We start from the raw sequence: 27190 nt of genomic DNA, 5'->3' as shown, positions 1-27190 counted from the left end.
CGCCTGCAGCTGTCAGGGATTTATGGCACGCGCGCATAAAGATGTCAGATGTAACAGGGACAGGGAAAAAGTGAACCCCAAATTTATGGAATGACCCATATCAATATGGAGATTGCATTACATAGGGAGATGTTTTCTAACGACAACCTCTACACATGTAGGGCATGGGAAACACTCGGACCAAAAGGGGCTCACTGAAGATACTTTGGGGCAATTCCACGGTTACTCACGCTACATTTTCGTAACATGAGTAACCAATTTTGTGCGTCTTGTTTATCATACATAACACATTTTTCTGGATGTCATCTTTGGTGCTTAGGTAGGTCTAGGTCTACTCTATCTACCATGGGGATAACAGTTATTAAACCTTTTCAGTAAGGTAATTACAGCCCAAGGAAACTCAAAAGTACATCAAACATGTAACGTGAGTAACCGTGGAATTGCCCGGATGATAAATTTCTGAACTGCCAAACAGGGTTAATTAAATAAAACTACAGAAAAGACGGTAAAATATTGTGCGTTTCACAAATCTACTGCACTTGAAGATTTGTGCTCCAAAACAATACAAAAAAAAACAACAGAATGCCAGAACAGAAACGGAGTCACAAACTGACCGGAGTGGATGTCTCAACAATGGAGGGACTCCTTGTCAAAGAGGAATTCGCCCAGGTTGGGTCCGGTTCGGAGGATGTTGGCCAGATGGTCTCCTAGATCCTTGATGCAATCGGTCTGCTCGTGTAGGTAGTCCTCAATGAAGAGTGCAAACTATGGCAAAACGAGAAGAGAAAACCTTCAAAAAAGGTGTTGGTTTACATCTGACGCGGCAGCTAATTTTGTTCATTCGTGCATTTTTGATGAAAGTGCACCTTTAACGTAGTATCACACGACACACTGACAAACAATGAGACATCTGCATACAAACCTGTTCATCACCGTTCTTAGTAGCAAGATTGAACAGATCCAGCAAGGCCTGGTTAACGTCCTTCTCCATCTGCAGGGCTGACTCAATGGCCTTCTGACTAGTGGAATAGTCTTGAGTTGGAGCCTACAGAAAAGAATGATTAACAAATTCATGAGACTAGGTTGGATACATTGAATAGTATGCCTTTCATCTGTGTTTCAAAGCTGCAGATGCATGGTTTCCATTGGAGGCTGCACTGCCATTTTGGATCGATAACAAGTACTTACAATAAGCTAAGCAGATGTGTACACATTTATCTATTGGTATCTGCTGAATCCCTGCCCACTGCACGTCCGTTGGCCAACAACACATAGGGCCTATGCAAGTAATTCTCTGAACTCGAGAAAGCATGTTGGGTATTTGTGCATGCATTTCGGACAAAAATCCCGGCAGTGATTGGTCAAAGCATCAATGGGGGGAGGGGGGCCTTGTTTTTGTTGTTTGTTTGTTTGTTGTGGGGTTTTTTTTTGGGGGGGGGGTGGGATGGGGGGGCTGGGGGCTTGCAGGCCTTGTGGGAAGGGGGGGGGCATGGGGGCCTGGGGGAGGGGGGTCTGGGGGGGCTTGTCAGGGGCCTTGTTGGGGGGTGGGCTTGCGGGCCTTGTGGGGAGGGGGGGCTTGGGGGGCCTGGGGGAGCGGGGTCTGGGGTCTTGGCAGGGGCCGTGTTGGGGGGTGCTTGGGGGCCTTGTTGGGAGGGGGGGCATGGTGGGCTGGGGGTGGGGGGGGGGGTGTGAGGGTAATGAATTGAGGTATTGAGGATGTACCTTGATGTCTTGCAGACAGACTTGGCCTCCCCTCTTGTTCTGGTAGGCCATCAGGTTAGCCGCAACCTCACGCTTGCGGTCCGACAACTTCTTGGAGAATTTACGGAATCCTTCGAGTGCCACATCAGATCTGTCAAAGTGATACACCTGTCGGCAACAAGGAGAAGGAAATACCGATGCAAAATTTCATGTTATTTTACTTGTGGTGAAATAACCAACCTCATGCAACCTTCCTTTAAGCTGAAGATTTTAACCAGTATATCGACTAAGGATATTTAGCTCTGAAGGAGATCGCGTCGACGTAGGTCCCTTTCTATAATTTAGATTTTGTTACAATTTAGAAAATTTGTGAACACCTATTAGAATGTTTTTTTTGTTTAAACGTTTAAACGTTTAAAAATCACATCCTCCATATTGGCAAAAAGAATTATTTTCTTACCCATTTTTTCCTTGTTGACATGGGTGAATCAACACAGTGAATTCAATGTGCATTGCGTGTGAGCTGACACGTGACTGTATGGTGTGTCATTTGAAAGACAAATTTGGCACAATTGTAGAATACCCCGCCACTTAATCTATGCATCTGGTAGCCGGCTACGGAGTCACGGTTGATTGCCCTCAATAAACCTTCTCAGCGCTACTTGTATGTACTAGGCCTACACACGTCATGCTCCACTGCACTCCCACTCTGTATCCGCGTAGCCGGCAACTAAGTTGGTTTAAACTCCCATTCCTTTTGTGTTACTACGTTCTCAAGCATTGTCAAGGGGACTCCCACTTCGTAGCCGCGTAGCCAGCAACAGGGTAGTTGGTTTGGGCTTTTTTCAGTAATTCTTTTCCAGTGATTCTAACCGTGTAGCCAGAGATTTTAGGGGTGTATTTCCGAGTGGCGGGGTATTCTGCAATTACTCCACAAAGTCTTGCCTCCTTTTCCTGGACAACTCAGGTGCTTTTACAACATTGCCAACCATTTTGGTGAGTGCAATAACATTCAAGTGAATTTTCATTGTCAACAGTGGTCAAGGAAAGGGTCCAGTCCCGAAGAAGTGCGCTTTTCGGAAAGAATAGGCCTAATACAACCTGACGCCACTTTTTTCTTCATATCATTTCACTGAAGTGAAGGTCAATCATTAGACATGAATCTGAGACTGAGAAACATTTGCAATTCGGGCGATTCAAAATGCAGTGCGCCACCAAGGGTTTGCCATGGAGAGTCCATTTTTCTAGTTTACCGTCGACAAAACAAGGCTGATTTGAATGAGTGTCGGTAGACAACTTGAACTAATTTGTTATAGATTGGGGCATAGCGGTCTGCCGCCTCACAAAAACACCACATTGATAAAAAGAAAACAAAAGGGCAAACAGATACTCGTAGCATACCTTTACGAAACTACTGACTGGAAAAACGAACAATTTCAAATGTCTCGCGCTGTGAATTTGTTGACCATCTCCCACAATGCACTGGGAAAAATGAACTCTTCGTGGCAAACTCTTGGTGGCGCACTGCATTGTGAATCGCCCGAATTGTGTTAGGAAATACATCATTGACAATTTTCTTGACTCGCAGCTGAAGTGGCGTCAGGTTGCAACATTCTTTCCATAACAATTTCATAATAGGTACTAGGGCCTATTTAACTTGTTGACATTTGAATTTTGATGTCTCTAAATCTAAATTTGTAGAAATAAAATGTCTAAAAGACTTAGTAAACACACTAACATAAACAATGACACAAAAGGTGTTTGTCTGAGTTTGAACATCAGCAGACTCTGGTTCTGAAGACTGAAGTTCAAAAGACAAAACAATTATGATATTGATATTGATAAACATCATTGGAACTTGGATCGGGATCCGCGTATCCGAAATCTTACCATTGCCAAATAAACATACGAGCCGTGAAGTTGCAGGTTTATTTGTCGATTGAGACCCGATTCACAATCACGGGGGAAGTTCTGTCTGATTAGGTTGGCGGTGTCCATTGTTTATAGGGCCAACAGGCGTTTTAAAATGTCAAAAAAATGCTACTCAGTACTGGTGTCTTTGTGGTGATGCGTGAAAAAAATTAAACACTGAAAATTCGTGCACGTACGCCATGGAGAGCGCCCTCTTTCGACAAGACGTTTTGGATTTCGATAGTGATTGCGTTGTACAACTTGTCATGGACTCATCACTTTTTTTACAAAATAATTCGTTACAATAAAGATTGAACCGTAGTATAGTGGAAACCACGTTTAAAGGATTAATGACAACCAAACAGTATCTTCCATGCCCTTGCTTCATTTTTATAAAATTACGAAAAAGGCCGAAACAAACTGCGAGCGCTCCAGCATTGGTGTTCAAGTCAATTTCGATGGTAAAAAAAAACGCTTTCTAGTAAAGTGACGTGACAAAACATAAGTGATACAAAAATCATGACCTCAGGAAATTTCCTTTTTTGTACATTCATTTTTTACCATCGAACAATGATAACAAACAACACCTTATGAGACACAATCATGCATTGCGAATGCGTAGGGATTCTATGCTAGTTGCATGTGTGCGATAGCATCCTAGCTCTCTCTTTTTGTCCAACTACGTATTGCACTCTTTGGAACGTTCTCGAATAGTCCAGTACAAAAGGATTTCCGCTGTTGGATTTTGCAGATCCATTGCCAAGCGATTTCCCATTGTTCGATAAGGATATTATTATCAGCAGAGGTCACAAAACACTCTGCGAAAACCAAGGGTTTGTTTGTGATGAATTAGATCTGTGAACTTTGTACATCATAATGAAAATAACAAAGTTCAACTTGAAAGGTCCGTGCATGGCTTCTGGTTCAGGAACACATTGGACCATAAACGAAATCTCGAGGTCACTCTCAGAAGTATTATATTATGTTTGATTATTGTGGCAAAAATCCAGTCCCGGCCCGGTGAGCCTGACACTGCAATACTATGGAAAACATGGGCTAAAATAGTGTTGGCTTGATCCATTCTGGCCGCTGGAAAAAAATGATAAAAGTTGCGCAATCGGTGCCAAATTTATACGGTCATTATCAACGTGTTCATATATCTGCTTAATGGATACATCCCTGATACCTCTCATCAAGTTGAGCCCTTCGCACAGCATGGCACCACAACAAAATGCTAAACACAATTGAAGAAAAGAAAAGATTGACATTTATTCAGATACACGGCCTTCCGAAATTTCTGGCATTTCGTACACACCAAGTACAGCTTCGGGATATTTTAATGTTTGGTTTCACCCTGAAAAAAATATAGCGTGCAAAACAGAAGCATTTCACTTTGAATAAGAAATTAAAGGAACAAATCAGCCCACGTTGTGATGGAATATTTACTTGACAAATATTTCGAATTATTTTCGTAAGTGCATGCATGGCTGGTACCGTCCCATAATGCAGTCTTTCAGAGTCGGTAATGGGACCGGCGGCGCGGAATTGAAAAAGACCCCTTCTGAGGGTGACGCCATAGAAGTATTTCCTTTAGAATAAAACATATAAGGTCGCAGAGTTCTTTAGGGGAAAAAATAGGAATTTGAAAGACCATGATGGTATACATATATACATGTACACCTCGGACGAAGCACTGCGTTTATGACGCTGACAAAAAATGAGTACAGACCTAGGTAGCGAGGTTTACACATATACTCTTAGAATTCGGGTGTTTTTGGAAAGACAAAATCATGCCATCGAGTTTTCGGACTCGCTGTTCAATTTTATTTTATTTGTGTGCAAATGTTTTCTTTTTCGATGTTCTCTAAAGCTTATAAGTTAGGACATATACTTGATGATATGAAAGTGAACTTTATCCCGGAAATAGTACGAACAAAGAAGGACATAAAGACGTAAAGATTGTAGCGCCTATTACACGACGAAACAACATTGCATTGACAAATATTTCTTCATGTGACCGGTCGACAGATTTATTGTCAACGGTCCCTTACCTTATGTACATATTTATTTTCACTTGTAGTACGGCCCCTCTGCATTTAATCATTACTGATTGTCGATTTGTTTTTTAGTACTGATTGCCATTTTTTTTTATTACTGATTGTCGATTTTCGTAGCAATACATTTTCCTTTTGTGTATCCTTGCATTAATTTCGACCATGGAGGAATAAGAACGACCCAGTCGACAATTTGAATAACATTTACCGCAGTTTTGTAAATTGGTGTTTCTTGGATTTTCCTTTTTTTTTTAGTCTGCATCCGTGTTTCCTTAATTATTTAGGGTTAGTTACACCATATCCCGCTTTATAAATTACCACTCGGTAACATTCATATTCATGGGCATCATAACTAGTTTGTGCTTAGGACAACAAATTCTGCCATGTTTCAATTTTCAAAAAGGTACTTTTACCACCATTTCATTTAAATAAAGATACCATTCAAAACGGAAATGACTTTGCGGGTTTTTTGGGAAGGCCATTTTACGTTTACTTAACCAATACAATACTAGTATTTCGTCAGAACTTATTATTCGAGAACTTCAAAACACTGCACCGATTACAGCGCGTGATAAGGGTTTTTTTGCAGTGTCATCTCACCTATGTTATAAATAGCCTAAACGTCATTCTGACGACCAATCAAATCTCAGATCCTAGCCAGCTGCTTTGCATGCTAATTGTATATTCATTTAACCTCCTCCCCATTTTGTTTCACTCTTATATTCAATTACTCGTGCATTTAAAAAAAACCTACCAATTATGTTTTTTAAAGCCTTTAAATATATTGTATATTTGATTATAAGTGATAATAATGTTGTAGTATTCATTGTCTGTCATCAAATCGTAACTTAACTGAGCAAAAACGTACCTGTAAGTTCAATTGGAGGAACAGCCAGCGTCGTTCTATATAAACGCGTGGCGCAGCTGAAAATTCAGAACTCAGGATTGTTTGTGCTTTCGCAGTGTCGGAACCAGGCAGTTCAGATTCGGAAAAAATATTTCTAGAACCTTTTCTAGTTTTTCTTATTTTGTAACGTACTTCAAGAAGCAACAAATCAAGTGACAAGATGGCAACCGTCCGCCAGAACTACAATGAGGAGAGCGAGGCCGGCGTCAACAAGCAGATCAACCTAGAGCTGTACGCCTCCTACGTGTACATGTCTATGGTAAGAATTTTTGGCCACAACTTCAGAAGTGACAGATTTTCGATCTTTTTTCCCCACCATAATGTACCATTTTCCTCTCGCTTTTACAGCCCATCTTATCCTTATACGTTGCCTCGCTAGTATATAGATAAATATGATGGGTAAAATGCTTTGTTAATATGGCATTTTAGTACTGTAAGTACCCTTCCAAAAATCGGCCTGAAAAGCAGGAACGAAGAAACGATCGGTTTGAAATGATGTCGCCATTGCAAAATCCGCCCATGTCACGTGACGTGCCTCGTGACGCACGGTTGCATTGTTGTCGCGTCTGCGGGGGGCGGGAAGCTTCGCGTAACACAATACCCGGATGTGTGGTGATTCCATAAAGGAAAGAACTTTTTCATGGTTTCTTAATGTGTGTTTACATGATAAAAGTGCTACAGTAAGTAGCCTAACTGTAGTATAGAGGGTGACTGATATATTTCTGTTGAACATCAAACTTGTGATTTTGATTTCTTTTGAGTGAGATTTGTGTTAAGAATGACTTGGCGGAAATAATATTGTATCCTGTCTGATGCCACTTTTTTCATCTTAAATAATATATGACCAGTCAAGTATGGATTTGGGATTTTTGGACTAGAGTTGGAAAGAATGTAGAATCCAGACGCCACTTCAGCGGTTGTGTTTACTTGTGTACCAAGTCTATGACTGACATTTATTAAGACGATATATGAAGAAAAAATTGGCGTCGGGTAACAACACTCTTCCTTGGGGTTTGGTAGAAAATTAAAAAAAGTTATCGTAGCTCTCCATAAGCTTTTGCACACGATCAAGATTTATCAGGAGGCATCAGAGTGAACCATTCTTCCCTTTGAATATCAATTGGTGCTTTGATCTCAAAACTTCAACCATTGTTCACCTTTGTTTTTCCTGTGTACAGGCCTACCACTTTGACAACACCACTGTGGCCCTGCCTGGCGCCCACAAGTACTTCAAGAAGGCTTCTGACGAGGAGCGCGAACACGCCATGAAGCTGATGAAGTTCCAGAACCAGCGCGGCGGCACCATCGTCCTGCAGGACATCAAGCGCCCCGAGAACGACTCCTGGGGCACCCTGAAGGACGCCGTGACTGCAGCCTTGGCCCTGGAGAAGAAAGTCAACCAGGCTCTGCTGGATCTGCACAAGGTGGCTGACAAGCATGGAGATGCCCAGGTACGACAAAAACCCCGCAGGGGTAAACCTGTACAGTGCAACAGTGTAGTTCAATCTGTTAGTGTAGTTGTCGGGTCCCATCACAGGTCTGGTCACAAGTGCATCACAAAGCAATTCATACGTATGTTAACCCTAACCCTCCAGGGTATTTTGGCTAGAAACCCTGCCAAACGCAGCAACATGCAACACTTGTCAAAATGACAAGCCTGCCCAGTGTAGCATGATCCATCAGGCCAAAAGTCTCAAGGCCAAACTGCCTCAGAGTCTGTGGTCACCAAATGCAGCAGGATACAACTCTCGCATTGTTCTATGGGACTAGCTCTCAGTGTCTCAGAAGTGGTCGTTCATGCACTGTTGTTGGTATCATTTTCAATCAAAGTGCACCAGACTTTTCCACCTGATGCACTGTGATGTGTCTGGCAGGGTTAGGGTTAAACAATGACAAAGCAATGCCTTTGTTTCAATTTATCTGAATGGCTTTTGGCATGGGACTGATTTGAGTTTTTCCTTAATTCCCAGTTGCTTGTCTGTAGTAAAAACAATGTGTCACTTGGTGGAAACTATCCACGATACATCGCTTCAAACTGGAACATTCGTCTTGAAGTTGGATATGCTTGGGTAACGTCTAAGAATTTTCTTTTTACTTTTTCCATCTTAGATGTGCGACTGGATCGAGAACCACTACTTGACCGAGCAAGTGGAGGCCATCAAGGAGCTGGGCGATCACCTGACTCAGCTGAACCGCGTCGGGGCCGGCCTGGGAGAGTACATGTACGACAAGGAGAACTTCCAGGAGGACTAGATCTAGCGGCTGGTTCCCAAGGCTAGCGCGGTTAGCTGACTACAGTGGATTCCGCTGACTAGACCATCATTTGCGATCCGCTGACGAAAGGATCAACTCATTGGCTTGTTGATTGGTAGTGGTGGATGGGTTCAAAATGATCACTGGTCGACTTCTGAAGATTTCCAATGCTCAGTTGAACAATCCCAGTGGTCTTTTTGCATCATCCACAGTGCCATCAACACGCCAAATCAGTTGATTTCTTCAACGTGGCTAACCGGTCCGCTACGATATAACCACCTAAAGACAGAGGCATAGTTTATAATAATGTATCTACAAAAAATCTTGTCCTTCTTGTAATTCGGCATACCATTTGCATACCAAATACCAAACAAACCTCATCCTGATCCGAGTATTATTCCAGTACACGTAAAGCAAAAATAAAAATCCTTGAGCATATCCCGCCATTGTGAGCATTGTTGATCTCCTTTGAAATCCCAGTACTTTGGTAAAACATAAGAGTTCTTCTACTTATTCTTCTTCCAAATATCCAGTCTTATTCTGTCCTTAATTCATGTAGTTTACTGCCTCTCGTCACTTGAATGTTTAGCTTAAAAAAAAACCTCCCCATTGTTGCAAACATAATGTACAACTCTACAGTCGGTATAAAGCATTATCATATACCTTGGCGTTCAACTTATATCATTAAAATGTCAAAACCTGTATTTTAACACGAGTACAAAATGTATTAAACAATCTGGGCAATCTGTCCATTGAGAACAAGCAAGAAACTCATCTCGGGAGAAATAAATATTACAAAAAAAGTGTAAATCATGTTGTATGGTGTTATTTCTTGAAGGTTTTCTATTGTTTAATTGCAGCGTTTAATTTAGGATGGTGGGAAAACTTCATGTAAATAGCCTGGAAAAAAGAAACATGATCGTGTATTTTAAGATGTGTTAATAAGATGAGGTGATTACAGGTGTGAAGTGAGAAGACGCCTTCATCAATGCTAAATGTTGGCCGAATTTGAGACGTAGCGGACACAATAAGAGGGGATGGGTAAACGCGACGAAAACGGCCCCCCTTACCTAATACGTGCACCGTAATCTCAGAAAGGACTTGATGTCGGTGTCATGTACCCTCAAACCGGCCGCGAATTTATTTTCCTAAACGAGATCGGACAATATCAAAGAGGGCGCTCTCACTGCGTTATGCATATTCATGATGTCCGGGGCTTTAGTTATACATGTACATGTATATTACAAGGAATGGTGCTTAAATCACCGACGACTGGCAGTTGATTCGTGAACTACATGTAGTTGGAAGTAGTCCTGACTTCTATTTATCAGGTGATCCGAGTTCGAATCCCAGTGAGCGTTTTTCACTTCTCATTTTACCTTTAAATAACTAAAGTGAGGAACGAACATTTTCTCACAAGACGTAAATATCTTTGGTTTGTGTTGTGGAGAACAAGCCATTAGATAATGCATGTAACTGACCAATCAGAAGATGGAAAACGGATGTCGGTTGAAAAAAAAGATTCGCAAACCGGCCACTGTCCACTGACACATTACATGCGTATTACAACAATTAAGTCCGTTTTTCACATGCGAAGGGACCTGCCCCCTCCACGACCACATCGCAGCGTCGACGAAAAATGCTGATGTCAGGCCGATTATCGTGGTACCAATTGTCTCTAAATGCCCTATACCAGCCTGCACCCTCATGTTCTAATGAGATGCCCCGCCCCACCGCTTCCACCGTGGTTTTAACCCCCATAAAAACTATTTCTTTTTTTTATCATCCACGTAACCCTGGTTCGTACATGACGCCCAAGTGGCGCTATCCAGGGATAACATTCCAAAACTGATCGTCCCCTGCTGAAATTCGAAGACACGTGAATTAAAGTATAATGTGAACAATTATACATTCAATAGAGAAACCGTACCAAAGGTAACTAACAATGAAACTTCCCATTTGTTGAGGCCGGCTTTCGTGTATAGTATGAAGGGGCCTAAAGACGTGAAACTTAAAAGATGCGGCAAATTTGTTCATTCGAAGGAAAAAAAATATTAATTTGAGAAAATGTATGGTGTTCCATATGTGCCAACGGCGTCGCATTTTTTTTTTTGGTCGCATTTTTGTTTTTTTTTCGCATTTTTTTTTTTTGTTCGCATTTTTTTTTTGTTCGCATTTTTTTTTTTTGTTCGCATTTTTTTTTTTGTTCGCATTTTTTTTTTTGTTCGCATTTTTGTTTTTTTGTTCGCATATTTTTTTTTGTTCGCATTTTTTTTTTTGTTCGCATTTTTTTTTTCTTGTTCGATTTTTTTTTTGTGCGCATTTTTTTTTGGCGTCGCATTTTTTTTGGGCGTCGCATTTTTTTTTTGGCGTCACTTTTTTTTTTGGGCGTCGCATTTTTTTTTTGGCGGCGCATTTTTTTTTTGGCGGCGTTTTTTTTTTTTTTGGCGGCGCCTTTTTTTTGGGGCGGCGCATTTTTTGGGGGGCGGCGCATTTTTGGGGGGCCAGCGCATTGGTTTTTTGGTGGCGTCGCCTGAAGAAAAATATAACAAGTAACTGTTTCAGCTCGTCTCAGCTTACTTCAACAAAACTAATGAAAGTAGACAAAAAAATACTGAAACTTTCAAAAAGTATTACTGTAATTGTTGCTTTACAGAAAATAGCCTGCTGAGCTAAATGTTGCAGTATTCCAATGGAAAGTGATTGTACACAGGGGCAGGTACATAAATAGTTTGCATAGTGGCTGGTTTTGAATAGTGCCCCTATTTTGAAAGATGGTACCAGCCTCCCCCCCCCCCCCACTATTTGATTTTACGGAGGCCAGGTGTACGGTGAAAAAAAGTGCCAACATCAGCAGAAAATGTAGCCCTCCCCCCCCCCCCCCCAAAAAAAAGTGTCCCTTTTTGGTGATGCCCCCATCCCCTCTTTTCAATTACGAGAGCCTTAGAATTTTGAATCCCCCCCCGCACCTGAGTTACACATTTTTCAAGTGGTTACAGCTGCTTTCATGATCATTCCAACCTCTAACTCTTCTCAAGCAGGCTCTGTCTGTGGGCACAGGCGTATTAATAATTGTTTTTGGGTGTCAGAGTAGGGGGGGTGGGCGGAGTTAGCGTTAATTTTTTCCAGGCATTTCTGTGGAAATGGACATATAGCCCCACTTGTGTGGCCTCCGTATTGCTGAGCTGTACGTTTAGGCCAAACGTCTGGTTTTCCAACAGTACTGAGGAGTTAAGTCCAAACACTGGCGCATCCTTTTTTGGCTTTTTTTTGGCATACCACTTTATATAGTTGTATTCTATGATTTCTCAGCTTTTGCCCTCCGGGTAGATTAGGTAATCTTTGTGCCAATTTTTCTGGAAATTTGGGCATCTTCCTGGAGTCCATATGCGCCAGTTTGGACTAAACTCCTCAGTAGGTTGGGAAACCAGACGTGTGGCCTAACGTACATCGCAGCAATACCGAGGCCACACAAGTGGGGCTAGAAATGGACAGAGATGTGGAGTTTGTTTACCCCCCCCCCCAGCCACGCCTTGAACAAAAGGAAATAATGTTGCAACCTGACGCTGCTTTTTTTTATTCATATATCATCTCAATGAAGGTCACTCATTGCAAAAAAAATGATGATATGACATGAATCTGGGACTGAGAAATATTTCCAATTTTGTTAGGAAATAATTAAAACAAATTGTTGACTCTCCAAACACTTTGTACACAATAACTGCTGAAGTAGCGTCACTGCAGGTTGCAGCAGTCTTTCCCATTGCGCGAGTCCGCGGTTCTGCGCGATCAGTCGATAGACGCGATATTATCAGGGGATCCATCGCATCACCGGCTGTCGATTGATCATGATGTATCAGTCGAACCCGCTGTCTCAAGCCAAATACAACAATTTTCTTTCTCATCCTACTACTGTGGACTGGACGCGATCGACCGATCGCGCAGATCTACCGATCCCGCTAGTCCCTACATAACATGAATTACACTTTACAGATCCGGGAGGGAGTATATTTCAACACTTATTCCACAGCACTTTTCCCCAACAGACTATGAATATATCGTTTTTCCTAATCATTATATTTAAGTCGGATCACAAACAAACCTAAATATCTTAGCAAAAGACATTAGCAAAAAAAGGGATTGTGATGTACATGCGAACGGTCTCCCCCTAAAAGAAGAAATAGCCGTGACAAGGGTGCATTAGTTAATACAGGTATCACAAGTCCTAAGTTCCCCCCAACATTATTCTTAATTAATGAAATAGAAATGCACGATTTCAACAATATCCCAAATGCAAATGACAGAGGACACTCTTCTGCAAGGCAGGGTAGACTTTCATTAATTAATAACTTTACCTTACAAAAGTTTCCTTGTTTAAAAGGATGTTTAACTAAAACAAGACGCAATCTTGGTAATGTAACAGATAATTGCAGACCTTTGAATGCAAAGATGACAAAGAAAATGCTGTGTAATCCTATTACTTTTAGATTAGATACAAAAGGGATTAACATTCTACCTTTTAAAGCATGATCAAACCAGTACATTGGAGCAATGCTATTTACTGCAACTTTTTTATTAGCACTTTTTTCATTCAAATGAGCTTCGTGTTGGTATGCGTGATTGGATTTCTATAATTTTCTCACAAGATGGGCAGAAGAGTGTCCTCTGTCATTTGCATTTGGGATACTGTTGAAATCGTGCATTTCTATTTCATTAATTAAGAATAATTTTTGGGGGGAACTTGGGACTTGTGATACATGTATAGTGTGAATGAGTTTAGGATTTTATTGGCGCTCCCCATTGAAAATATGGCATGAGCCCCCCCTCCCCCCCCCCCCCCCCCCACTTATTGATTTTCGGAGGCCTGGATCCACCGTGCTAGTCCCCCCAAAATATTTGTTCTAGAACCGCGCCTGATTCCTTGGTATTCCCAGACATCACATGGGCATCACATGACAGGCACGTGGACACGTGACCCCCCAAAAAATGCGACGCCTAAAAAAAATGCGACGCCTAAAAAAAAATGCGCCGCCAAAAAAAACATGCGACCCAAAAAAAAATGCGACCAAAAAAAACACATGCGACCAAAAAAAAAAAATGCGACCAAAAAAAAATGCGCCGCCAAATAAAAAATGCGCCGCCAAAAAAAAAAATGCGAACAACAAAAAAAATGCGAACAAAAAAAATGCGAACAAAAAAAAAAATGCGAAAAAAAAAATGCGAAAAAAAAAAAAATGCGAACAAAAAAAAATGCGAACCCCCCAAAAAAAGGCGAACAAAAAAAAAAAGGCGAACAAAAAAAAAAAAGGCGAACAAAAAAGAAAAAGGCGAACACAAAAAAAAAATACGACGCCAAAAAAATAATAAAATGCGAGGCCGTTGGCACATATGGAACACCATAAAAATGTGACTTCTACTTCCAATCCTACTCAAAATGACGCGAGATACCGCGGTACCAACTGTCTCTAAATGCCCTATACCAGCCTGCACCCTCAACGGTTCTAATTAGATGCCCGCCCCACCGCTTCCACCGTTCTGCATGGAACACTGTGCGGAGGGGTTTTTTTCGTTCAATTTCTTCAAAGCCAAATGAAGGTTATTTTTCTCCTCCAGCCCCGCGTCCCCCACATCTAGTGAATGACTGATGAATGGTCGGTCCCATAACAGGTGAAGTATGAAATTTATACTCTTTAAAATACGGACCAAAATGGCTGTATTGCGCATGACAGCTTGTCAAATAAAGTAATAAAAGAGACCAGTTTCACGAGGAGTCCAAATCTCATATGACACCGGCATTATGATAGTCACGCTTGCGACCTGTATCCTAGAAGGGCAAGGTCGGTGTTTACCCACAGTGGTACACGATTGCGAAACCAGAGCAGCAGACTCTTTGTCAGCGTCATGTGACGACAGACGTTCAATCATGGATCAATTTCATGATCATGTACATGTACATGTACATGTGTACTTGCGATTGAGGATTAGACCCAAATTGCCTACGCCGAACAAAATTACCGTTTGTATTTCATCATAGTTCTCTTTACAAATTGTGGCCAATTGCACTTGAGGTTTTGTAAGCAACTAATAATAGTCCAATGTCTAATTCGGACTTGGAACCAGAATTGCTGAGAAAATGAGGATGAATTTAATTGGACCGGCAAGTCGCTCTATTTTGCAATGGAATAGACGCCTTTTGGATATTTTTTGTCGATAGATTTCAGGACTGGCTTTTAGGTGTAGTCCTAGTCACCTTTTGAGGGAAAAAATCATCACAAAAAGTCATCAGTCAACCCTACAAGTATTGAACCCAAAATAAAAGAGGTTTAATGTAGACCTACGGTATGATGTATTGAACACCTGTGAGAGTTGATGGTATATTTTCCCCCGATGTTTGAAGTTGGAGGTGGAGTATTTATCATTGGTGCTATGGCAGTTTACTGCAACCTTGCCCCCGTACCGTACACACACTCATGGCACTCGAATGGCCTACGTGCCGATTCAGAATTGCAAGTTCAAGGAACTTCAGGGCCAGGGAAACAATGTCATTGTATGTAAACAATACTACTGTTCCTTGTTGAAAAACATAATGCAAAGTCATATATTGTCTGTCTTGCCAAATAAAGTCCATTTACATGACCTGATAGGTCAGGTCTTTCCCAACAATGAGCGCAAAGTTGAAGGAGAACAGCTTGGCAGTTCGGAAAACTTGGACGCTTATCAAGATTTACAGCTTTAAAGGGAAAATACAACATTTTCAAACATCAAAAAATAAAACTACCAAATCATTTTGAAATTCCTTGCTGGACTGTTAGTGAATGACAGTGTAAAGCATCCTGTAAAATCATGGCACCTGGTATACTGTCATTTTCAAGAAAAGTGGTATTTTTGTATCAATTTCCAACGCTGATCGGCCGATCAGCGTTGGAAAAAACTGGCTTTTTTTCAAATACTGGCCCCAATTGACCATCGCACTTGTTTGCAATCGATTACACACCTATGAACGGGTACAAAGCAGCTAGACTGGTTCCCTGACCTTACAATTCCCCAATGTATGTAAACTGCTCTGTTTCTTCTTAAATGGAGTCAGGGAACCAGACTACAGGAAAATGATTGTTTTTCTTGGTTTTTATAGCATTTTTGAACCCAAAACCTAAAAAAAGTCAGTGTAACTATATTTGCTATATATTTCCAACCCCCCAATTCCATCTATTTCTGAAAATTACAGCAAAAGCAAATGATGTATATTCCCTTTAACTTGAACCGAGGGTTTTGTAAAATATATTTGTACAAGTTGTTTACTACCCGTTCACTTCAACAAATATGTCCTTTTTTTCTTAGTGTCTGATGTATAATTATTAATTTACGAAAACAAAGTTTTCATAACGTGTTCTCATTGTCTAACTGTCCTATACCGGAACAATGAACCACTGAAAGCAGAAAAATATCCACAACAAAACATTCTGGTGATTTTTTTTACGCTGAGGCAGATGTGAAACTGAAGTTCTTGCTTGAATGACATCACAGTTTTGCTCATGGATAAGGATATTTTCATCACGCACCAAAACCCCTTAAAATGGCAATTTGAGGACAACAAACTAAACTTAAATGTGCCAAAAAGGTACATTTCAAGATTTGCATTAAATATATTAGATGCCCTTTCAGCAGTCTACCCGTGACTGCTGTAAGAAATGAATTATTCGAAATAAGTTCAGTACAATTATTCCGTAACTAAATGTTGGCCGATTTGTTTTCCCGTTCGATGTCTCTTTAAAAGTAAGTACCATTTTTAAGGCAAAAAAAGCTATTAAAACACCTATATTTAGGGGTGTACCGCTAATCATCACATCTTATCAAAACATTACACTGGGGATTGGAATGGCAAATCTCAAAGACAATGTTTTTTTTCTTTTTCTTCTTCAGAGAACGCAGTGACAAGGCTATTTTTTTCGGTGTCAAGTACGAGCACATTTACATCACCCAATCAAATTCCATATCGATATTATTACACTACTTAGCAAAACGCTGATACATCTCCTGAACTTAATGCATTCATTTTGTTACTAATTTTCGACAATATTGAATCAGAAAATCAGCAGATTGTTTACAAATACAATATATGAACATTGAGAATACTATACATCAACCTAACTGCATAATATCGAATAATACTTGGTTTATTTTAGCAATCTAAAGTTGGGAAATAAAGAGATTCACACTTGTAGGTTTGATAAAAGGAACAGCCACCAACCTGCTATATAAACTGCTGTGGCGCAGTGAAAGTCTCACAGTTCAGAATTGTTTGTGCTTTCGCAGTGTCGGAACCAGGCAACTCTGAGATCAAAATCCTAGTTTTTTAGTTTTCTACTCAATTTTTATTGTACCTTGTAACTCACAATATACAAGCAAGAAATCAATTGACACAATGGCCACCATTCGCCAGAACTACCATGAGGAGAACGAGGCGGGCGTCAACAAGCAGATCAACCTGGAGCTGTACGCCTCCTACGTGTACTTGTCCATGGTAAGGCCGTCGACTTTCGATCCTTTTTTCCTCCATAAATTTCCGTATAAGTTTTCCTTTTATCATCTTGATCATCACCTCGATCATCCTTGTTATTGTCCATGTTGTCAATATTAAGAAAAATGGCTATGAAAACACTTCAACTGCCCACCAAAAGTGTCCACATTGGTCAAGATATTCCAGCAATATGTTGTGGATGTCATTATCACCTCCATGATTTTAATTTAATTTTATTTATTATTAAAAAAAAAATTATTTCCAGTAGTCGGAATGTGCTGTAGTGTTTTTGTCATTCTTTTTTTTTTTGGTTAAAATTAAATCGCCAGTTCAAATTAACCAACGTTTTCAAGTATTTCATTAAGAACAATTTGTAAGTTATTTACCGATAACTCTGGTGATCCATCGGTCTAAATATGTTCAAGTTGACAGCGATTTCAAGTTAGATTGCAGGGGGAAAAAACACAAAATGTTTGTTTTGTGTCAAGTAACTTGCACAAGTCATATTCATGTTTTGGACTCTTCGGACGGAATTTTATAATTCATTAAACCACCCAAATATTGCCGCAGTTTTTATTGTTTTTTTTAAGCACAGTTTTGTAGAAATGAGTGCGGTGTTGTAGAAACAAGGGCATTTTGTAAAAGAAGTGATTTTTAGTTCAGCGACTTATGAATGTTTAATTCAAATGAAATTTGGCTGAAGGCCTACTTCCAAATAACGTCTACTGTCTTGTTCCATTTAATAAAAAAAAGAAGAAAAGAAGAAGAGAATCTGCAGTAAAATCCTCACTAAGCCCTGCAACTTGTAATCCACCAAACCCACAAAATTCGAATAAATTAGGCGTTACTAAATTGACCTAAATCTCGGCCGAATAATCATTACATGACCGTGGAATTTAACATTATATGTCATGTCCAATTCACGAACTCGCGCAATGCAAAAGTCATATTTTGATAAAGAACAAAATGCTGCACATTGTAAGTCGTTCAGAGAGATTTTGCAGAATTACAGCTCAGTGCATGACCGTGGAATTGTACATGTACATATATGTCATGTCTAATTCGCGAACTTGCGCAATGCAAAAGTGATATTTTGATAAAGAACAAAATGCTGCACATTGTAAGTCGTTCAGAGAGATTTTGCAGAATTACAGCTCAGTGCATGACCGTGGAATTGTACATGTACATATATGTCATGTCTAATTCGCGAACTTGCGCAATGCAAAAGTGATATTGATGAAGAACGAAATGCTGCACATTTAAGTCGTTCAGAGAGATTTTGCAGAACAGCTCAGTGCCAAAGCGCCCGACAACAGATGTGGTTTCAACAGACCGTCAGCTAGCCCCGGGGCGTAGCCATTGCGAAAGACATCCATGTCACGTAGGGCACGTAAAACCCATGACTCCTCATAAAAATGGCCATTGTCCGTTTGCTTTGACGCCTATAGACACGGGAGTTTTCATATTGACATAATTACCGGTGTCACATGAAAATCCGACTCCTATGAAAATCGGACCCCTATTTCCCTATCATTGGTTGATCCCTCGCACGTGACAGGTCACTCTCCCGAAACGATCCTAAAAATAGCATAGTATCGTACTCACGCGTGCGCAGTCCACATTTCACGGAGTCGGATATTCACGCTACGCCGGACGTGTGGTCACGTGATGTATTACCTAAGACTATGAGGGTGCAGTCTTTTCCCCATCGTCTGAAATATGAACTCAACAAATTTTGCCCTTACAGGTTGCAGTGTTAGAAATTAAAACAACGGGGGATACAGTATATACTGTATGGTGATCTTGAAGTGACATGCACAGGTGTGAATTTGTTTTAACGAAAGCGGATTTTTTTTTTAGTAGGCCTACGCCTAGAGCTTTTTATTTCACTATATTGACGTTTTTAAAATGAGATCGTACACTACATGACTTTGCTTGCTTTCCATTTTAATTACGTCACTTTAAGGCGGCAATTCACATAATAGTTACACATCGATGACGTCACTACGCTTGCGTGTCTCGACAAATTCTCGTGTCATACGTCACTTGTATTCAACTTCTTTTGCACCTGTGGAGCGCTACATCTAAACTAATGCGCGCACGTGAGGTATGCTTGTGCAGAACGGTCCCAGTGCTAACATTCCAAATAGACCTTTATCATGCTGCCACCATTCCAGTCATGTTCCCTGTATCAACAGTACTGAATGATAATGTGTTTTTGTGAAAAAAGGAACCAGACTATTTTCCCTTCCAGCCTCGCATTGGTTACGTCGATTTGAATGGGAACAAATCGTCGCTTTGCTAACGAAGTGACAAAAACCTCAAAATTTGACAAAAGTTCATGCTGAGATAATCGCATTTGAAGTTATTCATTTTTTCAAAAGACATTTTCGACCACTTTGCAATAACAGAATTCGGAAATGTTTGCATTGTCCGATAGGATATGATTTGCTCTTTGTTACTTCATAGTTGTTTGTTAAAAATAATTCGTAATTAAACAGTAATTCATTAATAAAACTTGTTTGCACTTCGTGAGAACATCAATACTTTGGCTCTCATATTTTGCCAATTACTTTGTACACAGTTTTTGTCACTTCGTGGGATCTTGAATCGCGGAGGCTTTACTTATAGACCGCTTGAAGACGCGTTCGATAATGGACGCGCGAATGCGCGCGACGCCATGTTGTGGGACAAGCGTATATCTATCCATGCACATTTTGTCCCACAACATGGCGTCGCGCACCTTCGCGTCAATTATCGATCGCGTCTGCAAGCGGTCTATTTGTACTTTTCGACGCAACAAACTTGTTACTTTTGCGCGTCACGACAGATGAGCGCGCGCGCGTCCTTTTTCTTTTTCAACATCGTTCGCGCGCTCGTGTATGCTCCCATCCTGCCGCATGTAGACCAATGTATAATTTCTGGCCCTGCTCACGAGGTGACTTTTTGTCACTTCGTGAAAACATTTTACACTTCGTAAAATGAAAATCACCGATTTCAGGCTTTTTGTCAATTGTTTGTTTACAATAATTAAGAAAGTAAACAGCATTGTGCCTTGAAACTTGGTCAAATTGTTCCTTGAGACAACTATAGTAAAATGGCTGGTAAAACTCGAAATCGAATAATTATCGATTTTCGAGGTTTTTGTCACTTTGTGAGCAAAGCGACGAAATGTAGATGGCCCCAACATGATAATGGTCTATACTTAATTTAATTTGTTTCATTGATTTCCACCTTGTTGAAAGCGACCTGTACCGCCGCGTTGGCCGCGTGACCGCGCTTCGCCATGACCGGTTGCATTAGGTATGGTGGCTCTGCAGGGACATCGCCAATCGTGCACAATGACGTCAATATTCATGATTTTTGATGTCCCTTCAGAGCCACCATAATGAAGGGAACAAAATTAAAATTCAATCTTTGACCATGGCTAAATTAAGACTTAACATTTACTGATCAGTTATTTTCACAACTTTATCTGTTCAAACAGTCCTACTACTTCAAGCATGCCAATATCGGCCTCCCCGGTGCTCACGAGTACTTCAAGAAGGCTTCGGATGAGGAGCGTGACCACGCCCAGATGTTCATGAAGTTTCAGAATCAGCGTGGCGGATCCATCGTCTTGCAGGACATCAAGAAACCAGAAACTGATTCCTGGGGTTTGTACTTTTTTATTGACTTTAACCTTGCTGTAGAGCTCTTTAACATTATTTGATTTTTTTTTCTTAACGAATTTCCAATTCCAGCTACTCCCCCCCCCCCTATTTTTGACATTTTCAGCCATCTGAAAATATGTTTCGGTTGCTGTTTCGTCCACAACGTTCAAGATAGACGCCTAAATTATTGTCAGGCGGAAAATAATTCGAAATGTGTAAAGTAATTATTCCATAATTAAACGCGAGCGGAACTCCTTTCTTAGCTCGATATCAGTGCCTCTTTCAAAGTCAAAAATTGTATATTGCTGGGAACAAATACATGTAGTAATTTTTCACAGGGGGGGGGGGGGCGGACAGGAACACAGGCATCAAACGGGGCGGAGGAAATGCCAACTTGTCTTTTACATCTATAATTAAAGTGGTACATCGTTCTGAAATCGCCGGAAGTTTTATGTTAAAGATCGTCTCTTATACTGAAATGTTTGGTTGAAAGGAAACTAGACTGTTCCTGAGAAAAGACAAACAAAAACCCGGTTGTTTTTTTTAAACTTCTGAGCCCCAACTTCTGTGTCCACGGTCAAACGATTCAATTATGTACATGTACGTGCACGTATCGTGGGTGAACTTTTTGTAAGGGGCTACTACTAGTCGTTCACTTCACAGATATAATGTGAATTGAAGAACTCAAGATGTGAATTGACTCCTTTTCATCAGGTTCTCTGATGGATGCTGTGAATGCTGCCTTGACACTGGAGAAGAAAGTCAACCAGGCTCTGCTGGATCTGCACAAGGTGGCCGACAAGAACGGGGATGCCCAGGTATAATTCCTTCATGTCATGTGGGCATAGGCTTTTCTTTCTAGAGTCAAAGGCCGTCCCTATACTAGCTTTCTGGCAGCTTGCCCAACCCTATAGCCCTGTCTTAAATATATTTTTTAAATCCTTTAAATTGTCAACCCTACAGATGTTATTTCAAATCTTCAGGGGCACACACACAAACATGAAAATGCAAGCCTAGTAAAGCTGGTCCCATACACAAACATTATATTCAATAGATTTAGAATCGTTATTAACTGGATGTATTTGTCTTGCATCTGGTCAACACATTGGGTAGGAATTAGACCATTTATTTGCTTTTAAGTTACGGGGTATTCCTATAAAATAGCACTGCCCAGCTCACAGTAAGTCAGCGAAATATGTACTAATTAAAGAGCACCCTAGGCTGACTCTCTGAGACCAGAGAACAGTTTCAGTAATGCATCGTTTTCTAGCGTACAGCCGGGGAAAACAAATTGGAGATAAGTTGTGTGGTTCTAAAATAAAAGTCATGAGGTATTACCTTGCTGTTTTGCTAATCCAACTGGCCGAAACATCAAGTGGGTACAGTTGTTACTTCTCATGGTGTATCTGCCGAAATTCTCCCAAGTTGTACTGTCTTGCACTCTTGCCGTTTTGCTAATCCAACTGGCCGAAACGTCAAGTCAGTATAGTTCTTATTTTCCATGGTGTATCTGCCGAAATTCTCCCAAGTTGTACTGTCTTGCACTCTTGCCGTTTTGCTAATCCAACCGTGGCCGAAACATCAAGTCAGTACAATTCTTACTTCTCCTGATGTTTCTGCCGAAATTCTCCCAAGTTGTACTGTCTTGCACTCTTGCCTTTTGCTAATCCAACTGGTCGAAACGTCAAGTCAGTACAATTCTCCAACTAAGGCTTCCAATCACATGTTTGTTTCTTTTTTTCATCGAAGATGTGCGACTGGATCGAGCAGAACTTCCTGACCCACCAAGTGGAGGCCATCAAGGAGCTGGGTGACCACCTGACTCAGCTGAACCGCGTCGGGTCCGGCCTGGGCGAGTACGTGTACGACCGGGAGGGCCTGAAGGACTAGTTCTGGCGACTGGACCCCAAGGCTACGTGGCCGGTTTTAGCTGACTGTAATTGAGATTGTGCCGACTCGAACATGGCATTAATACACTGCGAACGAATCAACTCATTGGCTTGTTGATCAGTTGGTGGATCAGCAAAATGATCACGGTACCGTGGATTTTTTTTCAAGAATGCACCCCTGTCAACCATTTCGTTGACAAGTCCACTTGTGATCTTTTGCTTATCCATCAATCAGCCAACAAGTGACGAAGTTGATTGTAGTCAGCTATAACTGGTAAACGGATCTATAAGACAGAGGCATAGATTTAGTCATATAGCTAATACACAACGTTTCTTCTTGTATTACTCGACCAACTCTAAACCATATTCAGATATCAAACACAAAGACCACGAATTCGCATGCATTCCTTTTCTAACAAACAAAACAAATTTCTAGGTTATTAGCAGTATACATCAGTACTTCACATGCTTCGCATTCTGCAATTTGTTCACAATAAGAGACTCTTGAAATGCTTGGTGGCAGTTAGCACACCAGTCCTTTTAATCTATTCTTTGAATAAATTACCGTGCGCACGTTAAGTGAAACAAGACGCAAAACACCCAAAAAAGGTCCGTCGCTGAAAATCTCAAAAAAATTCTCCCATTTCCTCGTGCCGTCCGGCAAAGGGCGTTTGGTAACCGCTTATCGTTTTCACAACTTTTTGTGTGTGAAGGAAGCCCATACCTCGCAAAGCATTGTGGATAGTATTTACGGCCATCATCAAGGCGCGCAAGTTGTGCGCATGCGGAATGTTGACCCTGCTGGTCACTAAACATATTCTCATCCAATGAGAGCTTTAATGAAATCGGAGGTCACCAGCACCACTGGATGTGTGCACGAGCGAATGTTCAGAACCCAACATTCTTGAATAAAGATCAATTTTTCTTAATGTATACTCAGAGTAAATCAATATATTTTTGTCTTTATTCATTGTAGTTAAAAGCCTCTTGTCACTTTTATTACCAAAAAAATCATGAAAAAAAATTCTCCCCCGGCTGCAAACATACTGCACATCAATAACAATGAGCTTATGTTACCCGAACTGGTAACTTGGTGTTCTTTTCAAATAACCAAAACTTGTGTTGACTATTATAATGCGGACAACATTTATTGTATTAAACAAAGTATGCAACATACGTAATTGGAACATCACGAAATTCATCGGAGAAATAAACTACCAAAAAAAATGTACATCTTGTTGTGTCGAGTCGTGCACTTTGTAAGGTGGTATTCGCTTTATCAAATCTTGCGCTTTATATTCAGGCTTCGTGTTCGTCACAGGCTCCATAATCTTTTGGATTTTTTGTCGAACCAGGTCAAGAATTGGGGACTACACCAGGACCTAGTCCATCAAGAAAATAATGCAATCACATGGAAGTAAAAAGTTAACCCAAAATCACTGCGATGGGTCATTTGAACTTTTGAAAATTGCGAAAGTGACGGAATAATACATTGCTAATGCTGTATGCCATATTGTGAGGCTTTATTTGAGACCATCCCAGTTTTGTCCCATGTGTGATGTTAGTGACCTGTTGCTTAAAAAAAAATGGCATTTCTGGAGTCCTGAAATGAGACTTTTTATTTGGGGGGGCCGGGGAGGGGGGGGGGCAGGGGCAGGGGAAGGTTAGTGAAGTCAGCCATCCCCCACAAACGCCACCTTTCCCACCTCCATACCCCGTTCGTCACTGGTTTTGTATTTGTAATGCTACCCCATCAGGCCTCAACTTGTGGCAACGCAATACATCGCCTTGGTTGTCAGGTTCCGTCATCCAGTTGGCTTGCGCCCTCTGTTGACATCTTTCTCGGCTCCAGATACCGCCAAAATCAAGAAAGTATACACAACTTGTCAGAATGAACTTGCAAATAAAGTATCGTTATTATTTTAATATCAGCAACATTCTTCCTTTTAATAACAGCATCATCATAACACATGAAGCTACAATTTCAAATGACAGACTGGTAACATGGCAAGGGCCAAATTGTATGGAGTTGCTATTACAGTACACACAATAATTAATGTTTATGAGTGCAATGGTAAGAGTAATTTCATGAGGTGACAGATGGAAAGTAGTCTGGTTCCCTGACCCCATTGTCCTTCAGACTACAAAAATGGGTTTTTAGGGGGCCGGGAAACAGTCTAAGATGGAAATTGCCATGCACTGACATGGGACCAACGACTACCAATCAGAATGACAGGGATTTATTCAGGCGTTGCATGAAAGAAACTATCGCTTAGAAAAATTAAAAAGCAGAAATTAGCTGTTAACAGAACACTATTAAGCAATACCATTTGCATATTTTGGCTGATAACCTGCTTATTCCTGTGCTTTAGCAGCTCCATATAAATTGGCCCACGTTTCGTGAAAATCAATCTGATTTCCACTTACTATTCTCCATCCAGTCCCCAAGTTATTTACATACAAATACTCGCCCACATAACTACGTCAATACACCGTGAACAGGAACCACACAAGATGTGCATAATTTTGCACGTTAAAAATGCCGGTGACATATGAAATTTGGACTACTGTGAATTACCTATTATGGTCTCTTTTCCTCACACGTGACTCGTCACTGTCTTAATCTTCACTAAGGCATACGCACTATACTACAACCACTGAGTCCCATGCCGTATTTCATAGAGTCCATTTTCACATTACACCGGTAATTCACAAAGTAGAAATGCACAGTAAATGACAGATATTTAGGCACATACAATTTACATGGTTTTGAGTTTAAAACTGGTGACAAGATTAATGTCTTGATATCTAGCAGTGTGGTTTCACTGTATGGCGAAAATCACGAGTGAAAGTAACAGTAGGTGTTGCTGTATAATGGAAGGTGAGTTGGGTGAGGCAAGCACTTAATTTTGGAAAACGGCCAATCTCTAACTAAGGATACTTTAAAGCAAATTCGGAAACCTTTTTTTCCCCAGACATGTTTGGGCAGTTTCAGCCTTTTTGAACATTGAGCGAATTGAGCGTTGACTACACAGTACAGGCCGAGTGACGTCACTCGGCGTGTGTAGTCTTCCCTCAACTCGTCAAGGTTTTTCAAAACCTGTCAGAGACATGATGGCCTTGTTAGAAGACTACAACAAAATGGCATTACAAAAATATATTTTGTATATATATTTAAGGATTTTTTTTATAACATGGCGAAGATGTAATCGTGGTAAAAGACTACAACAACAATAGGGGTGGGGGTTAGAAAAAGAGGAAATGTTATTGAGAATTGCATGAGGAGGTAGATACACATTATCTTACAAAATGTAGGCAAGATTTTTAGTAGGTGCCTGGTTTTTTTTTTTTTTTTTATAAGTGAGGGCTGTTTTTTCCTTTACATATGTAACTCTGCAAAGTGTGCACCCCCCCCCCAGGAAATTTGAATATTATCTTCATGATACCGGAGACAAATATACATATCTAATAGACAACCTGGGGTATGCGTCACATGTGAATGATATAGTTTCTCTCTATAGTACTTGAAATGTGCTTGAACTCTTCAGCTGTTGTTTGTCAAAGGTATCTGTACTCGTACCATTTGCAAAAACGCCCAATACTCCTACGGTTATTACTTATACTCACACTAAGTACTTGCATTTAAAGACTTATTTCAATTGATCAAAACGTTACTCAATAAATATGCACATGTATTTAAATATGTCCATACATTGTGATAACTTGATACATTTTTGAGTAAGATAATTCTCCCCTCACATCCCCCACCCGGTATGCTACCATGTCCCTTATGTCTGGTCTTCAACACATGAAGACCCCAGGGTGGGGATTCTCCGTCCATTTTGTGTGACGGTGCACCAGGGGTGGGGATGTGACAGCTTTGATAAAGCCGCTGATAAAGCCGCTGATAGAGGGCGCTATTAACATGGCCCACTCGTGTGAGAACACTGTAGCTTCAAAAAGCAGTCATATGCCATTGAAAACAACTTTCAATGGTGCATTTTAAAATGCACGAAGATGCACAAGAACCAAATCTGGACACCTTGCAAGTCCCCCCCCCCCCTCCCAAAAAAAATAATAATAATAAATAATAATTAAGGAACCCCTTGCCAGAGCAATTCATGTCCAATCCACTAATTATATTTGTGATGATCTCAAATTATTCCTATACAATATTTCTTGTTCTCAATAACATGTCAAAATTAATCATACACAATGTAAGCATACACATAATTTCTTATTCGTTAAACCGCTGTTAACTTATATTACAAGCAATAAATATTTAGTTACAAAAAACAAACAAA

The 27190-nt window shown here is 40.6% G+C and overlaps 3 protein-coding genes across 3 annotated transcripts; 2 read left to right on the top strand and 1 right to left on the bottom strand.

Annotated features, from left to right (window-relative positions):
- Positions 1–374: 374 nt before the first annotated feature.
- On the bottom strand, positions 375–3831 carry LOC119726606 (soma ferritin-like). Its single transcript, XM_038198352.1, has 4 exons — positions 3592–3831; positions 1723–1869; positions 923–1045; positions 375–765 (listed from the first exon to the last, which is right to left on the bottom strand). Exons 1-4 carry the CDS (start codon positions 3697–3699, stop codon positions 628–630), a joined length of 516 nt encoding a protein of 171 aa, XP_038054280.1. The 5' UTR covers positions 3700–3831; the 3' UTR covers positions 375–627.
- A 2734-nt stretch (positions 3832–6565) lies between these two features.
- On the top strand, positions 6566–9427 carry LOC119726597 (soma ferritin-like). The gene is made up of 3 exons (XM_038198339.1): positions 6566–6832; positions 7752–8024; positions 8683–9427. Exons 1-3 carry the CDS (start codon positions 6734–6736, stop codon positions 8824–8826), a joined length of 516 nt encoding a protein of 171 aa, XP_038054267.1. The 5' UTR covers positions 6566–6733; the 3' UTR covers positions 8827–9427.
- A 7669-nt stretch (positions 9428–17096) lies between these two features.
- LOC119726589 (soma ferritin-like) lies at positions 17097–24117 on the top strand. Its single transcript, XM_038198327.1, has 4 exons — positions 17097–17347; positions 20832–21000; positions 21712–21815; positions 22747–24117. The coding sequence occupies exons 1-4, from the start codon at positions 17249–17251 to the stop codon at positions 22885–22887; spliced, it is 513 nt and encodes a 170-aa protein (XP_038054255.1). The 5' UTR covers positions 17097–17248; the 3' UTR covers positions 22888–24117.
- Positions 24118–27190: the final 3073 nt, after the last annotated feature.

Source organism: Patiria miniata, unplaced genomic scaffold, assembly GCF_015706575.1.
Source record: "Patiria miniata isolate m_02_andy unplaced genomic scaffold, ASM1570657v1 HiC_scaffold_1, whole genome shotgun sequence".
Lineage (NCBI taxonomy): Eukaryota > Metazoa > Echinodermata > Asteroidea > Valvatida > Asterinidae > Patiria > Patiria miniata.
Note: the sequence above shows the minus strand (reverse complement) of the source record. Positions and strands in the feature narration are given on the sequence as shown.

Coding starts and splice junctions, on each gene's coding strand:
- LOC119726606 (XM_038198352.1), bottom strand. CDS start 3,699: ATGGACACCGCCAACCTAATCAGACAGAACTTCCCCCGTGATTGTGAA. Junction 1,870..3,591: donor CGTATGTTTATTTGGCAATG/GTAAGATTTCGG, acceptor TGTTGCCGACAG/GTGTATCACTTTGACAGATC. Junction 766..922: donor CTAAGAACGGTGATGAACAG/GTTTGTATGCAG, acceptor GTTTTGCCATAG/TTTGCACTCTTCATTGAGGA.
- LOC119726589 (XM_038198327.1), top strand. CDS start 17,249: ATGGCCACCATTCGCCAGAACTACCATGAGGAGAACGAGGCGGGCGTC. Junction 17,348..20,831: donor CCTACGTGTACTTGTCCATG/GTAAGGCCGTCG, acceptor CTGTTCAAACAG/TCCTACTACTTCAAGCATGC. Junction 21,001..21,711: donor ACCAGAAACTGATTCCTGGG/GTTTGTACTTTT, acceptor CCTTTTCATCAG/GTTCTCTGATGGATGCTGTG.
- LOC119726597 (XM_038198339.1), top strand. CDS start 6,734: ATGGCAACCGTCCGCCAGAACTACAATGAGGAGAGCGAGGCCGGCGTC. Junction 6,833..7,751: donor CCTACGTGTACATGTCTATG/GTAAGAATTTTT, acceptor TCCTGTGTACAG/GCCTACCACTTTGACAACAC. Junction 8,025..8,682: donor ACAAGCATGGAGATGCCCAG/GTACGACAAAAA, acceptor TTTCCATCTTAG/ATGTGCGACTGGATCGAGAA.